The sequence below is a fragment of the Pipistrellus kuhlii genome, unplaced genomic scaffold, assembly GCF_014108245.1.
Source record: "Pipistrellus kuhlii isolate mPipKuh1 unplaced genomic scaffold, mPipKuh1.p scaffold_m20_p_1, whole genome shotgun sequence".
NCBI lineage: Eukaryota > Metazoa > Chordata > Mammalia > Chiroptera > Vespertilionidae > Pipistrellus > Pipistrellus kuhlii.
Window position 1 is genome coordinate 132,605,848 of NW_023425404.1, and position 17,669 is coordinate 132,623,516.

At 36.7% G+C, this 17,669-nt stretch overlaps 1 protein-coding gene across 9 annotated transcripts in view; it reads left to right on the plus strand.

Moving 5' to 3' along the window:
- PPA2 (inorganic pyrophosphatase 2) overlaps positions 1-17,669 on the plus strand; it is a 71,573-nt gene that overhangs the window by 37,894 nt on the left and 16,010 nt on the right. For all 9 annotated transcript variants that reach the window (XM_036409955.2, XM_036409965.2, XM_036409981.2 and 6 more), the window contains one exon: positions 16,907-17,034. In XM_036409955.2, coding sequence (XP_036265848.1) covers positions 16,907-17,034 — 128 coding nt within the window. The remainder of the gene's footprint in view (positions 1-16,906; positions 17,035-17,669) is intronic.

A 17,669-nucleotide genomic window follows, 5' to 3' on the forward strand; every position in this document is an offset into this window, starting at 1 on the left:
TTGTTTTTCTTTTTCATTGTTGGCTGGTAAAAAAATTTTTCCAGAAAATGCATTGGAGATTATCTTATTTGGTACATATTAGAATGTCGTGTGTGTGTGTGTGTGTGTGTGGTCACCTTCTACTTAGATAACTTTAAAATATCTAATACGGTAACTTTAAATTACTGTGCAAGAATTGAAATTTCTATCGCAAAGGAGTGAGTGATTTTATAACATTTTAAACATTTGTCATCTGTACTTGATGTTTTTATTAGATCAACAGGAGGAATTATTCAAAACATGTAGGAAAGTGTAGCTATCTGAAAAAAAAATTTTTAAAGTCTAGTTTTCTGATGATGTATGTAATGCAGAAATTTATTTAAAAATTTCAATAATTATTTTCTATACATTTTTGTTTAGATATTTAAAAATTTCTTGTTACTCATTTCCAGTTCTTGAGAAATATCTGGGGTTTTTTGTTTGTTGTTTTTTATTTTTTACATGGTCAGCACCTATTTTTCTTTTTAAACAAATAAATCTGTTTTAATTTATGGTCAGTATGTCTTCCGTGTGTATACTATATCAATTTAGACACATTTAAAGTATGATTTTGCTAGGAAGTTTTAGGGTTGTTTTATTTGTTATGAAATAACTTCTTTGTTCCCAGGGAACATATGTTCAAACTTTGGGAAACTGTAATATCCTGTAATCATAGTTCCAGTTTTTAACTTTGACATGACTGAACAAACATTAGCAATTGCATCAGAGAATGTGTTTCAGTTAGAAAGAAACTGGTTGCTGGCTATATTTCTTTAATTTCTACATTATTATTTAAATCTTAAAGTTTTACCTTTTAAAACAAGTAGCCACTGTGAAAACCTTAAAAAAAAAAGTCCAAATAACATTTGAAAACAAATTCCTATACTCCCTGATAGAAAATTGGTCACTTTGCCTGACTCATTAACACTTGAGAGCACTAAGAGTATTTAGTGCACTATAATTAGGTTCTAGGTTCTTGTGTTTTCAATAGTGCCACAATGGCCTGAAAGAGTTAGTAAGACTCCCAGGGCACCCAAATTGTTATTAGAGAATGGTTTGGCCATCCTACCTAATAAAAGAGTAATATACAAATTAACCATCACTCCACCACGCCCACCAGCCAATCAGAGCAAGTATGCAAATAAACCCAACCAAGATGGCTATGGCCACAGAGAACAGGAGGGAGGTTTGGGTTTCCCGGACAATGGAAAAAAACAAGCTTTGCCTGCCCTTGCCAGCCTAAGCCTCAACTCAAGGCTACAAAGTTTCAATTATAGAAGGTAGACAAATCCAAACAGAAATGGGAGGCTAGGGTTTCCCCAGGCAACTGGAGAAGCAAAGCTTTCTGCACAGCCTGGCTGGCTCAGGCCTCCACTCCAGGCTACAAAGTTTCAATTATAGAAGGTAAATAAATTCCAATATAAATGGCTTCGGGCCTTGGAGAGGGCAGGAGATTTGGCTCCGCTCCAGGCTACAAAGTTTCAATTGTAGAAGGTAAATAAATTCCAGATACCAGGGCCTCTGCTTTGGTCGCCAGTGGGTATGGCCGGCCTGCAAACCACCACAGGCACCTTGCTCAGGCTCCCCCATTCCCCTGAGGGAACCCCAACCCTAATCCGGGTCACCCTTCAAGGCAAACCAGCTGGCCCCCACCCATGCACCAGGCCTCTATCTTATCTAATAAAGGTAATGTGGAGATTGATCATCATTCCAACACACAGGATGGCTGCCCCCAGGTGGTCAAAGATCTTGCCCCCATGTGGACACAAGATGGCCAGCAGGGGAGGGCAGAGGGAGGGCCAGGCCTGCAAGGGAAGGCAGTTGTGGGTGATCATGCAAGCAGGGGAGGGCAGTTGGGAGGCACCAGGCCTACGAGGGAGGGTAGTTGGGGGCGATCAAGCCTTCAGGAGAGGGCAGTTAGGGGTAATCAGGCCAGCAGAGGAGGGAAGTTGGAGGCAAACAGTCTGGCAGGGGAGCAGTTAGATATCAATCAGGTTAGCATGGGAGTGGATAGGGGGTGATCAGGCTGGCAGGCAGAAACGGTTAGGGGCAATTGGGAAGGCAGGCAGGCGAGCAGTTGGGAACCAGCAGCCCCTGGATTATGAGATGATCCCAGATTGGAAGGGTGCAGCCTGGGCTGAGGGACACCCCCCTCCACCCTCGTGCACGAATTTCGTGCATCGGGCCTCTAGTTAGGAATAATAGCACTTAGTTATGAATAAAACAAGTTCAGAGCTTTTTAAGAAGATCAAAATGCAAGGGGATGTGTAATTTCTCTCTCAGTTAAATTTACCACCTTCTATAATGTAGAGCTCCATATAGTCACCAGACAGATGTCTGAGCCATTTTAGAACTGCCAGTGATGTTTGACGGGAGTACTGTCATGAGAAAGTTTGGGCCTAGAAGTTACTTCAGCTTGCAGAACAATAAAGATTTCTTTTGTTTGGTGTCTTTAAGTAAATGAAAACTGTTATCTGTTGTCCTGTAATAACTTGCTTTTGTAGTTTAAAAAATAAAAAAATAAAAAACAAATTGAGATCAGAACAGTTATATTGACACAGATATATTCTGGGATGAATAAATTACATTGATAATAGCAGAATTATTTTAAGCAAGGTAGTTGGGACTCTTTCAAAAGCCAGCAATGCACTTGTTCTAAAATTATCAGAATGTATATGTATTTTACTGGTGTATATACAATAGTTTACCTTATCTAAGTCGGATACACTTCATATATCCAGTGGATGTCTGACACTATGGATAGTATCAACTCTGTGTACAGTTTATTCCTCTACAAATGTATTTATGATAAACTTTATAACTTAGGCTCAATAACAATAATAATATTATTAAGATTAATAGTAATAACATTAGAACAATTATAATAATCTAGATAAATAAAAGTCTAATTGACCATTACAACTGAATGAACTGCTCAACCAGTTGCTATGATGCGCATTGACCACCAGGGGGCAGACACTTACTGCAGGAGCTGCCCCCACAGCCAACCTCCCCCTGCCTAGCAAATCCTCCCCCTAGCCTCTCGGCCCTGTCCAGCAACCAGCAAGCCCCAGCCAAGCCAAGGGATCTCAGCTGTGCACGTATTTCATGCAGTGGGCCACTAGTATATTATAATAAAAGTTATATGAATATGGTCACTTGTTTCAGAGGATCCTTGCTGAAGTCTTCATATAGGCTCAATGATTTCTGGAATAGCATGTAGCCATCAGTTGGAGCACATTTTCTCTGTTTTTTGTTAATCCTCACCTGAGGATATTTTTTCCATTGATATTTAGAAAGAGTATAAGGGAAGAAGGGGGAAAGAGAAAAGGATAAAAACATTGATGTGTAAGAGACACATCAATTGGTTGGCTCCACAACCTGCCCCAGTGGGTCAGGGATTGAATTTATAGCCCAGATATGTGCCCTTGACAGTGAATCAAACAAGTGACCCTTTGGTGTGTGGGCCAACACTAATCATTGGGATACACCTTTTCTATCTTAACCAAGCACTTATCACACACTGTGGTTATAACTTTTGCTGTTTGAAATATAATGGCAAAAGTAGCATGAATTTTTTTTTTCACAATTTTTAGAAGATTCATTCTTACTGTAGATGTTTCAACTTCTGCATACATTTTTTTTCACTGCGGGAGATTTGCCCGGCACAGGCAGGGACAGGGGGAGGTTGGCTGTGGGAGTACACTGACCACCAGGGGGCAGCTCCTGCATTGAGTGTCTGCCCCCTGGTGGTCAATACGCATCATACAACTGGTCTACCTGTCAGTTCAGTTGTAATGGTCACTTAGGCTTTTATATATATAGATTGTTATAGTTGTTCTATTGAGAATTTTAACTTAACGGAAGCACTTTACAGCTCTTCTTTGGTTGCCAGCAACACTACTTTTTTTTTTTTCTTTATTGATTAAGGTATTACATATGTGTCCTAACCCTTATTGCCCCCTCACTCATGCCCTCACCCTCCTGGTGTCTGTGTCCATTGGTTAGACTTATATGCATGCATACAAGTCCTTTGGTTGATCTCTCCCCCTTACTTCCACCCTCCCCTACTTTTCCTCTGAGGTTTGATAGTCTGATCAATGCTTCTCTGTCTCTGGGTCTGTTTTTTGTTCATCAGTTTATGCTACACAACTCTTTCACTTTGGGGCCATTATTAAGTAAAGTAAGGGTTACTCAGGTACTGCCATACCACAATAATCAATCTGATAACTGGGATGGCTATATGTGACTAACAGGCAGGGAACTTATACAGAGTAGATAGGCCGGACAATGGTGTCCTGGGCAGGATAGTGGGAGAAGGCCCTATATTTCATCATGCTACTAAGAATAGTGTGCATTTTAAAACATGTATTGGCCAGGCATCATGGCTCAGTGGTTGAGTAGTGATCTATGAACAAGGAGTTCACAGTTTGATTCCCTGTCAGGGCACATGCCCAGATTGTGGGCTCTATCCCAAGTATGGGGCATGCAGGAGGCAGCTGATCAGTGATTTTCTCTCATTGATGCTTCTATACCTCACCCTTCCTCTCTGAATTCAGAAAAATGTATTTGAAAAATAAAACATGACTTGCTTATTTCTGGGATTTTCTATTTAATATTTTTGGAATATGATTGATTGTGGGTAACAGAAACCCCAGAAAATGAAACCATGTATAGGGGGTGTATCTTGTCTTTCAAGGCAGGAATATACATGCACAAACTGAATCTCTTTGGCTTAAGTTTTCATTTCTAAGTTAAAATTTTTAGTGTCCATGCAATTACTATTTTAAAAAAAATAACAACATTATGTGAAGTATAATTTCCTTACTTCATAGAACACAATTTAATACTGTCATAAAAATAAGTATTAGTATAGTAATCTCAAGGGAAGGTATTTATGTTAACCTTTGTAACCAGAAAGAATGGAGCTAAGTTTGCTTTCCTGTGGGTGTACTCTGACACAGAAGGGGCTGGCATGTCATCATTGTCATGCTGAAAGCTCTGACGTTTCTGGAAGAATTACTTCGTGCCAAGGAACTGCCAAATGTTTCCTTTGGAACAGCTGTTTAATGTGTACACAAGCTCAAGCCAGAGGTGCTAGTGTTCCCTTTTTCTTTCAGATTAAGAAACTGACGCACTGGGGGTGTTGGTTAATAACTCGTGTAAAATCATGCAGAGAGCCCTCAGAAAGCAGTTGGGGTCTCCAGCTATATTTATGGCCCAGGACAGTGATGCTTTCTAGGAGTGCTGGCCATTTGCTCTGAAATAATTTAGGCATCAGTGGGATAATTATGATGAAAGGCTCCTGTAAAACGATGGTTCTTTTGATCTTCATTCCTTTCATTTCATTAATAGTTGTACGTTAATAGGCATGAGTGTGTAGGGACGGGGTGTGGGAGGAGGCAGTTGAGAAGGAGGGACAAATTGGGTAAAATGTAGTACTATAATTAAAAATAGAATTAGATTTCTGGGGATCTTTTGTCTCTGTTTTAAACCTTGACCTCTTTTAGTGTTTTTTTTTAGGTTTCAGTCGTATTTCTATGATGTGGTAAAGAGTAGGGGAGATCTAAAATCCTCTGGTGTGTTTGTTAGTTATCTGACCTTGGAAAAGTCATATGACCTCGCAAAGCCTTAGTTTCTTTAAAGTTGACCCTCTAATCAGTAAATGTTCCCAAGGGTTTTTCCCATCTCTGAATTTTGGTTGTTTTATGAAATATTTTTAATCCATTATTTTCAGTCTGTCTTCTTCTAAAGTTGAAAGACCAACATTATTTTCAAAGTTAGAGATGAAGATAAAAGTTTAAATTAAAGGATCCTGAGATAGATTTCTTGATGACTTTGGCACATTTTTAAGTTCTTTAGCGTCGCTGTTCATTGCTGTAGCTGGAACTTCAGTAGCGGTCTGTCCCACCCAAAGCCTGAGCTGTAGCCACTGTGTTATATGTTTCATATTAAAATTAGATTAGAAGAATATTTGAATTTCTGTTATGCACAAGACATCTGGATGGTTTCCGTTTTATTTTTTCTGTCTCGTTTCTCATGAAATGATAATGAACATGCATATTTTTGGAAAATATTTACCAAGTCTTTTCTGAGAAGTTTTTCTGATAAAATACAAATAGGCCTCCATGTCGACTTACCTAAGTAGGTAACACTTTTTAAAAATGTGTTAGTTTCCATTATTTTTTTATGACATTAGTAAATATTTTTAGTACAGATGATGATAAAGTATAATTTAGGGAAAGGAGAACTGAGAAGGAAAGGACAGCTAAATGGAAGGAGACTGTTCATTAGTCTTAAACACAGGTATGCAGACCAGGGTGGAAAAAGGAAAACCTTTTAGAGATCCTGAGTAAGTACAAACTATTATAACACGTCCCTGAGCTGGAACCTCTAATTGTGACAGAGAAAATACAGTGTGTTCTGGAAAGGAACTGCTGTTTCTTGTGAATGTTTATAAAATGTCATTAAAAACACATGTTCTTGCTTTCCACAGATTTTGGGTAGAGACCAGTTGCCCAGGAGTAGTTCTGTGAGAGCAGCATCTGTAGTGTTAGAACAAGAGTGCTGTGCATTTACATCACTCTGTGGTAAAATCCATAAAATTGGAAACTACTTATTTATTTATTTACTTATTTATTTATTTATTTTTAATTTATTTTCCTCTTTGGACAAAATTTTAAGCATGAAGCCATTTCCTAGTATCTTTTTTTTTTTTTTATTAAAAAATAATATGGGCAAAGAGATATGGCACTACATTAATGTTACTGTTTTGTTTTGTTTATCTAAACATAAAAATAAAAAGATTAGCTGATTATATGCTTTCCTTACTTTATCTCATGGTACATTGGAAATTATCCAGACAAAAATGGCATTTTAAAATTTTGCTTCAGATCTTTTTCATGGAAGTACTGGGGATTCTCAAGTTGGGAATGTATATAGTTTGATAAAACTCTGAAGTTGAGAACCATTTCACTAATCGGGTTTTTTTTTTATGTTTTTGTTTTTGCTTGCTTGTTGGAGATTTAACCTTAGATCTAAGTTAATTGATAACAGTTTTAATATACATTCAGTTAGAAGATGTAATAACCTAAACCAGGGGTCTGCCACCTTTAAGACATAAAGAGCCACTTGGACCCGTTTCCGAAGGAAAAAAAAACCTGGGAGCTGCAAAACCATTGCGACATTTAAAACAAATATAACACTGCATATATTGTTTCTTACTTTAATGCTATATACCAGATCGTGCAGTTAGCTGTCAATCTGAAGAAAAAAAAAGACTTTTTCACTTAACCATGTAAAATATATTTTTGCAAATTAATAGCTAATTAAAATATTTAATTTACCTGGTTAATGGGGTTTTTGCTCCTGAACCTCAGTGCACAGTGTCGGCACATCAGGGCTATAAGACGTTACCTTCATTTTCACACGGGCTTGCCAGTTGTCGGAGCCGCGGTAAAGCTTCAAAAGAGCCGCTTGCGGCTCTGGAGCTGTAGGTTGCCGACACCTGACCTAAACAAATGATGATGCCCCCCCCCACACACACACACACATACACATCTGCCTAAGATTTAAAGCTACTATATTGAGTTTATTCTGCACAGAAGAATAAAGGCATATTAAAAAAAAAAAATCTATTCTAAAATTCTCTCTTGTGTTTGTTATCGACTTTGGAAAAGTCATATGACCTCTGGAAGCTTTAGTTTCTCTTCTAAAGTTGTCTCAGATTTAAAGCTCGTGTATTGAGTTTATTCCCTTTAAGACCTTGAGCAAATTACTTAATATGCTAGAGCCCTAATTTCCTAATTTACATAAAGGAAATAAATAATACCTAATTTACAGGTTTTAAAACTTCAATGACATATTAGTACTGAACATGGAAAAACTTGCCTGCCAATCTGATAGGTGAAAAATGGTATCTTGTTTTAATTTTGTCCTTTTCTGCTTAATGCTCTGATGGAGCATCTTTTTCATTTATTTATTGGCTATGTGTCCTTCCTTTCTCTAAATTACCTAGACATATGGTTCCCATTTTTCTATTGAGTTGACATGTTCTTTTGATATGTGAGTATTACTTGGATATTTATTACTTAGATGGAAATATTTTCTCATCTGCAGAAAAACTATTGTGTTTTGGTTTACAGATATTTTTATATTTTATGTATTCCATTTTATCATTTTTATAGATGGTTTTAGCATTTTAATTTATTTTAGCATTTATTATGATATTTAACAGTTATTAAAACATTATTTCTTCATAGCCAAAGAATGTTTTAGTCATTTTGATTCTTATTTTAGAATATCTTCCCCTATATACAGAAAGGTAATTTTCCTTGTCTCTCTTTTATATTTCCTTTTTATATATATATAATTGGGTCTTTAATTCATATGAAATTTATTTTATTTTTTTCATATATACAATATTCCCATTACTACTTAACAGAAAAATCTATTCTCTTTCCTCTGTTTTGAAATGCCTCCTTTGTCATATATTGCATTCTCCTTCATGCAAATATTAGGTCTAGTAATAATTAATGTCGTTTTCTAATACTTTTTTAAAATCGAATTTATTTAAACAATACAACAAAATTTAATCAACAATATAGTTGCCGTTGTTTTCTACTACTTGTGCCCAACGCTCAAGAAGCATTTTAATCCCTCTGTTGTAAAATTCTTGTGATTTTGATGCAAAAAATTCGGTCAATGCATTTTTGAGGCATTCTTCATTATTAAATTTTTTTCCAAGAAGAAAGTTTTGCAAAGAACGAAACAAATGGTAATCGGAAGGGGCAATATCAGGAGAATATGCAGGTTGAGGGAGAACTTCCCATTCCAACTGGCGCAGTTTTTCAGCAGTGATTCTTGCAGTATGCGGTCGTGCGTTATCATGGTGAAGAATTACGCCCTTCCGATTAATCAGCGCGGGTTCTTTTTCTCTTAAAGCTTGGGCTAACCTTTCCAATTGGGCACTATACACTGCACTTGTAATGGTTTGGTTAGATGGTAAAAGTTCATAATGAAGAATTCCTTTAAAATTCCACCAAACACACAACATCACTTTTTTCGCATGCAAGTCAGGTTTTGGCGTGGGCTGCGGAGCCTCATTTTTGTCCAACCATTGAGGCCGCCTTTTCAAATTAACATACAGCACCCATTCTTCATCTCCGGTAACAATTTGCTCTAAAAACGGCAAACGGTTTTGACGAGAGAGGAGCGAACTGCAAATTGTGACTCTTTGATTAGGGTTGTTGTCGGTCAACTCATGAAGAACCCATTTTCCAAACTTTTGGACTTTGCCAAGTGCACGCAATTGATTGGAAATTGTTTTTTGTGAACAATTTAAAGTTGTCGCAAGCTCTTGTTGGGTAATTTGAGGATTTTGCACCAAAAGAGCTTGAAGAGCTTCTTGATCAAAATTGGACACACGGCCTCGACCACTCTTGTCATCTAACGAAAAATTTCCCTCGCGTAATTTCTCAAACCAACGCTGGCATTTTCTGGCACTAACTGCATCTTGACCAAGAGCACTACAGATGTTTTTTGCAGCCTCACTTGCTTTTCTTCCTAATTGGAACTCGTAAAGCATGCAGTGCCGAATATGCTCTTCATCCGCCATCTTCTTAGCCCTAGTTTTGCAACAAAAACCAAACCAAACACAAACTTTTTCAAGCAAAACTTGTTAATTGCACTTCACACGTTCTGTAGATACCACGTGTTTGAAGGTTATGTCAATACAAGTCAACGCCAAGCAAGATTTTAAACAAATGTTTAAAAACGACATTAATTATTACTAGACCCAATGTCTGTTTCTGGATTCTGTTTGTCATCAATGATCTATTCCTGTGCCAGTGACAAGTTATTTTAATTACTATAACCACATAATAAAGCATACACAAGATAAATTACCCTTTTGTTTTACGTTTTCAAAATAGTTTTTTTTTGTTTGTTTTACATATAGCTTTATTCTTCTGTGCAGATTTTTAAATCCAATTGTCAAGGATTTCTGCTATCTTTAAAATATTAAATATTCATATCAATGAATACCAGTATGATATATATTTCTACATCTATTCATGCTTTTCTGTTTATCTCCTAGTAAAGTGATATTGATTTAGTAATGGTCTTGCTACATGTTATGTTAAGTTTGTGTCTAGGTATTTAATATGAATTGCTCCATTACAAAAGCTTTGCACAGTTTCTGGCATATTTATAGGTGCTGAATGTGTATTTTTTAATTGATGAATTAATGAATGTGCAGATATCTATTATTTTATTTACTTTTTTATATTTATTGATTTCAAAGAGGAAGAGAGAGAGAGAGAAACATCAATGATGAGAATCATTGATCAGTTGCCTCTTGCATGCCCCCTACAGGGGACCAAGCACACAACCCCAGGCATGTGCCCTGACCTGGATTGAACTGTGACCTTCTGGTTCATAGGTTGATGTCCAACCACTGAGCAACACTAGCCAGGCTATATGTATTATTGATAAGCACAAAATGAACATTTTGAGCAGTCTGAAAGTATCCTCAAAATAGGTGCATTTTCTCTTATTTTAAAGGGAGAAAATGTGTATATTAAAAATTTTGACATTTTAACAATCCCTGTTGTGTGTCAGTTATACATTGCCAAAGACATGTAGTCTGGTTTATGACCTTTTTCTCTTGCATAATGCTTTAGATTCATGTATAAGGTTGTGTCTAATTTGTGAACTAATTTTTTTCATTTTATTGCTGAATAAAGTTTCATTGTGTAGACATGCCATAGTTTATTAATCCACCTGTTAATAGAAATTTGGGTTTTCAATTTTGGGATAATATGAATAAAACGGCTATGAATGTTCAAATATAAGTCTTTGTGTGAACATATGTTTTTATTTCTCTTGGGGAAATACCTAGGAAATGGGTTACTGGGTGAGATGGTAATTATATGCTTGACATCATAAGAAACTGTCAAACTATTAAGTGGCTGTACCATACATTTCATTACGTCCTAAAGATCCATAATTTCCATCTCATGTCATTTCTCTTCAACCTGAAGACTTCAGCATTTTTTGTAGTATGGTACTACTGATGATGAGTTTACTCTATTTCGATTGATATGAAATTGTTATTTCATGCCTTTGTTTTGAAAGTTTAGTTTTACCAGATATAGAGTTGTGAATTATGGAGATTTTTGTGAAGATGTTCCATATTCTTTTGGCCTCCATTGCTTCTGATGAGAAGTCAAATGTCAACTTATTGTTACCCAGTATATAATACATTTTATTCTCAGATTATTTTTAAAGATTTTCTTCTTATCTTTGGATTTCAGCTAGTGTGTGTGTGTGTGTGTGTGTGTGTGTGTGAGAGAGAGAGAGAGAGAGAGAGAGAGAGAGAGAGAGAGATGCTAAAGTGTTCTTTCCTTTATATTTATCCTGCTTAGGGAATAATGACCTTTGTGGATCTGTAAATTCATGTGATTTCTGTCTTTCAACTTATTTATGTGGTGTATCACATTTATTGACTTGCATCCCTGGAATAAATCCCACTTGAACATGGTATATCATCTTTTTAATATGTTGTGGATGTAATTTACTAATACTTTGTTGAGGATTTTAACATCTATGTTCATCAAGGATATTGGCCTGGAATTATCTTTCTTTGTTGTGTCTTTATCTGGTTTTGGAATTAGGATAATGCTGGTCTCATAAAAATAGATGGAAGTGTTCCTTCCTCTTGGATTTGTTGGAATGGTTTGAGTATAGATGTTAGTTCTTTGAATGTTTGGTAAAACCTCCTATGTGAAGCCATCCAGGGCTTTTGTTTCCTTGGAGGTTTTTATTTTTATTTTTATTTTTTTTATTACTGCTTCTATTTCATTAGTTGTTATTGGCCTATTCAGTTTTCTGATTCTTCCTGACTCAGTTTTGGGAGATTGTATTTTTTTCTAGGAATTTTTTCATTTCACCACATTGTCCAGCTTGATGACATAAATAGCTGTTCATATATTTGTGGTGTCAGTTATTTCTTCTTGGCTTTCATTTCTGATTTTATTTGGGTCTTTTCTCTTTGTTTCTTGATGAATCTGGCTAATGCGTCATCAATCTTGTTTATCTTTTCAAAGAACTAGCTCTTGGTTTCATTGATCTTTTGTATTATTATTTTTTTTTAGTCTCTGTTGTTTATTTCTGCTCTAATCTTTATTATTTCCTTTCTTCAACTTACTCTGGGCTTTTCTTGTTGTTCTGTTGATTTAATGTTGAGAGATAAAGCTTACCTCTGAGTATTACTTTGGCTGCATCCCATGGACAAGATTTTAGAGGATAAGAGGGCTGGTAATTAATATTTGTTAAGACAAATCCTGCCCTACCTGGTTTGGCTCAGTGGATAAAGCATCGGTCTGCGGACTGAGGGTTTGATTCCAATGGAGGGGCGCTCACCCTGGTTTCAGGCTCCATCCCCAGTGGAGAGCATGTAGGAGGCAGCCAATCAGTGATTATCTCTTATCATTGATCTTTCCATTTCTCTCTCCTTCTCCCTTCCTCTATGAAATCAATAGGAAAAAAATTTCAAAAAAGAATTAACCCTTATGTTTAATTAGATGATTTTCACATATTACCTTATTTATTCTCACAACAACCTTCATTCTCTTATTTTATGTCTGAAGATTCAGACAAGTAATTTATGTTTCCAAGATGACTCAATAGTATATGAGTGCCAGAACTGGAGTCTGAATTTAGTGCTGTCTAATCCAAACAGGATGTTTTTCCTAGTGTACCTTGTTTCTTCTTTTAAAGGTTCTGAGTGTTCTTATTGTAATCATTTCCTGAATATTCTTAGGACCAAAAGTTACTTATTAAGCAAGAGTATGTTTTTCCTTTTTTGTTTGCTTAAATATTTTTAAATTATATGTGTACTTGGGTGGAGGGGGGCTGGGTGTGTTTCTCTGTTGATGGGTAAGAGAATTACTTAAAATGTTCATTGTTGATCTTTAGATTTACTGAATTATAATAACCTCATACGTCTAATTTCTTTGTTTTTAATATATAATCTTTTTTTAAAATATATTTTATTGATTTTTTTTACAGAGAGGAAGGGAGAGAGATAGAGAGCTAGAAACGTCGATGAGAGAGAAACACCAACCAGCTGCCTCTTGCACACCCCCTACCAGGGATGTGCCCGCAACCAATGTACATGCCCTTGACCGGAATCGAACCTGGGACCTTTCAGTCCGCAGACCGATGCTCTACCACTGAGCCAAACCGGCTTCAGCAATATATAATCATTTTTAAAGTTTATTGGTACTTTGAATTAGATACAAAAGTTCTCATGTTTTAGATCTCTCTTTTTCTCTCTTCCCCTCCCCCCCTTCTACCCCCTTCCTTTCTAAAATTAATAAAAATATTTAATGAAATTAAGATGGAGAGCTCAGATTTGGTAAAACCAAATTAAACTGTAAAATTTGTTGTTTTATTTCATCATTATTTTTGTTTTGCTTTTTTAGTAAAGAAATGTATAAAATTTTCAGTGGATTTATTTAGAACTATGATTATTTTTATAAATCTTAATACCTTTCATTTTACTATAAATATTCTCTAAAGGCAATTCCATGTAATTTTTGTTAATTAAACCTTCAAATTTTAAAATAAACCCGTAATAAGGTAAACGATGGCTGCACACAATTTGATAGAAGTTATGATACCTTTTATGAAGCTTTTTAAAAAAAAACTAGGGTGATACATACCTGGGTGACTTTCTATTTCCCCGTGTGTTCTAGATTGCCCTACTGTTCTTATTTTTAACTTAGGTTGGGAGCCCATTTTTTCCTCACTGAGCATTTGATCCTCTCTTTCAAGATGACTGTCTAAATTCTTAGTGTTACTGATTTTGTTATGAATTACAAGTACTTTTTATCTCTTCTGGTGGATTCCTGACTAATTTGTCTAGTTTTATATCAGGCCATTTCTCCAAGATCATTTTAGTCTTTCATCAGACTTGTCCTTGCATAGTGGCATTCATTTTTAAGACGTTCAATGTACTTATAGTTTCTTCTTTATATATATAGGGTTTTTTTTTTTCTTTTTCTGGAGCATGTATGAGAAAAATCCCACATATTTTTGGAATAGAAGCTTCTCTTCTCCGTCAGGTGACTATTTTTACCAAATTTTACAGACTAGTCCCTTTTAGCTCTTTGATACTTTTAAGTTTTATATAAGTTTAATCCTAACTGGTTTTTGTTGGTCTTACTCCCCCCCCTCCCCCACCTCCCCAACCCATTGTTAAGTCCCCTCAGTTGTACTGCCTGCCCCCTCTTACAGTCTGGGAGCCCTCGGGGGCAGGACGTGGCCCAGTGATCAGGGAAAGGTGACACCCCATCACACCTCTGCTGCAGCCTCAGGCAGCCCTGGGCAGCTGGGCAGCCTCCATCTGAGGCTTACCTACACCTCAGGCCGGCCCTGGGCGGCTGGGCAGCTGACATCTGAAGTTTGCCTGCACCTTGGGCCAGCCTTGGCGGGTTGGGGGGCTGAGGGAACTGGGGGAATACAGAGGCAGGTGCCTCAGTGGGACTGAGGGGACTGGACGCCACCATCTTGTGGCTGTGGCCACCACCATTTTTGAGTGTGGAGCAGTCAATTAGCATGTTCCCTCCTTATTGGCAGTGGGCGCACTATCTTTGCAATTGCATGAAGGTCAATCAGCATATTCCCTCTTTATTAGGTAAGATAATTAATAGAGTAAGTATAGCCGGTGTTCAATTTCAAGTGATTCTTTTCCCCCTTCCTTGTAATGTTCCTGCTATTTGCTCCAAAATTACCTTAGATATATGGCCTACTGGCATATTGTAACATTCTAATTTTGAGTGCCTTTAGTCAGCATACTCAATCTTCTGTTTGCCATGGTCTCTGCCATGCCTATGGTTTCTGCCTTACCACACTCATTTCACTGTGTGAAACACCTGGCCTCTGGAGGCATGTATAACTCTTGCTAAACCTTTACATAACAGGCAAAGGCAAGCATAAAAATGCTTACCTTTTCCTGGCCTGGCTAGTGAGTGAGGATTCCCACAAGGCTTGGATGAGCAAGTCTGAAATCATATAATCTTTAAATAATCCCTATGCATGGTGTCTTCTCTGGTTTATAGTTATAACTTTCTAATTTTTCAATATTACCAAGTCTGTTTGTCATTGCTATTATATTATAGATAGATAGATAGATAGATAGATAGGAAATATGCTAATTAACCAGGATGGGCTGTTTGCCACGCCCTAGGCTAGTGAAGCCCTGAGACCCCATCCCACACAATCCACAAACACACCCAATCTCGCACAGCGGCTTTTGCATATAAATGGGCTGCCCTATCACAGCTTATCCAAATAAACTTCAGCTCCAGTCAGACAGCTCCAAAACTTCCAAACCCCAAACAAAGAGGAGAAAATGATAGTTCTTGCTGTAGCTGCTCTTGGGTAGCCTCAGACATCACTGGTTGCCAGGCAGCCTTCTCTGACTTTCTGTGTTTCCAAATCCCCGCGTCCCACACTCCAGCACAGTAAACAATGATTGCTGGGCACACCTCTTTAAGAAAGCCACCTTCACTTTCCGACCCTATGGCAGACAGTCCAGCTTCTCCCCGTAGGAGTTTGGGTCCCTGGCATCTCCCCCAAAACTGGATTTCAGAGTAATCAGGAGCTTATTTCCCTTCAGGTTGAAAAAAAGCAGCACATCTAGTCGCTTGCCACCAGCCCAATTCGCATGCCTCTGTACCTCAGCTTTTCAGCGCTTGTGCACTGAATGCTCTTTTCTCTTTCCTTCTAGTTGTAGAACTTCCACTCAGGCAGCTTTCCCATGGTTCTGGGTGATAGACATTTTGTCCATTAGTTGTAGTTTTGAAATTATTCGAGGCAGAAGTTTAGGTGTTTATCTTTGCCACCATCTTGGTTTCTCTAAGCCTAAGGCTTCTAGTTTTACCTAGTTATTCCTCATACTTTTTCAATTGATATTTATTGGAAAGGATATATATCTTGGGAACCTTTATGTAGGGGGGGTCTATTAATACAGTAATAACCAGTTATTTTTAAATGAATGCTCTCGAAATGTAATGGTCAAGCTGTTTATATGGTAACAGAACTTAAAAATAAATCCTGTAAATCATTAAAGATTCTGGAATTAAAACTTCTGCACCATCTATGTATCATCCTGTTTAAAGTTGCCCTGTCTTCATTCTTTCTTACTCTGCTTTATTTTCCTCATCATTCTTTTTTGCCGCTGAATATATTTATGTGTTTGTTTTTCTATTTGTTATTTGTCTCTTCCTACTGTGCAAGCCATGAGAGTAGAAACTTGTTTCCATGAACTGTTCTCTCACTGTTTAGAACACTATTTGACACATAATGAATGAGAAACTTACTAAATATTTGGTACATATGTTCATGAAACCTTTCTTACCCAACTTTAGTATGTTCTCTTCTGGGTACTACCCTCTCCTTTCATATTCAGTGTTCCTTTAGTGTAATATTTTTGAGCACTGATCCTGATGTTATAACTTTCCCTACTTTAGCCCTCATTGCCAGCAGGATGGCCTCACACTAATTCTTCTTACTGCATTACATTTTGTTGTCTATTTGTTTCTTTCCTTAGACCTCTGAACTCCTTGAGGAAAAGAACTTGGCTGTTCTCATTCCTGTACCTAACATAGTGTCTGAAGATACTCAAGAAGTGTCTGTAGAATGAAGTAGTAATATTCGTGTTACAAAACGAAGTCCGGAAGTGATAAGACATATGTTGACGATTATGCCTTGTTAGCAGAGTCAGAATAGACCCTGTGTTTTTTTGGCTCCCTCAATCCCACGCTCTATAAGGAATGAATTTTTATTTTTAACAAAAGTCTTCCTGTTTCTTCACTTACAGATATTAATGATGTACGGAAGTACAAACCAGGTTATTTGGAAGCTACACTTAATTGGTTTAGATTTTATAAGGTGCCAGAGGGAAAACCAGAAAACCAGTTTGCTTTTAATGGAGAATTCAAAAACAAGGTGAAGATGATACTCTTTATTTTAAAACGTACCGTGTAATACCTGTACAATACTTTTCACGTTTGGGATTTCTTATATGAATATTTTGTATATAGCAAAAGTTTTAATAATTTTTATACTTAAGGACATTATTTCATCACTTTCATTAAAATTTTTTTCCAGGAGATCTCTCAGTGAATCAGTAGGCTGGTAAAGATCTATATCCATCTATTTATCTATAGATATCTTTTTCATCTAAAAAAAAATGAGGGATTTCCATGATGAGTCCAATTCTTCAAATTCTCTATGAAGAAAAACCTTCTATTTACTATTCTGGAGAGGACACAGTTACTTACTATTAGTATAAATCAATAGGGGCTTGTCTCCTATGTGCTCATTTTACCATGACTAAATCAAGCTGCTAATTTAAGAAAGTATTTGAATTATCTCAGTGTCATAGAATTTTTTAATAGAATACCATAAACTGTCTCTAATATGACGCAAATGGAGAAAATAGGCCAGAGAGTTATTTTAAAGTTATTACCACTATATGAATTATGAATTATAAACCAACCTTTAAGTGGGTGCTAATAAATAAATTATATTTAATAAGTAAGCCATGTTAATGACAACTAAAATTTGCAATAAGGCCCAGC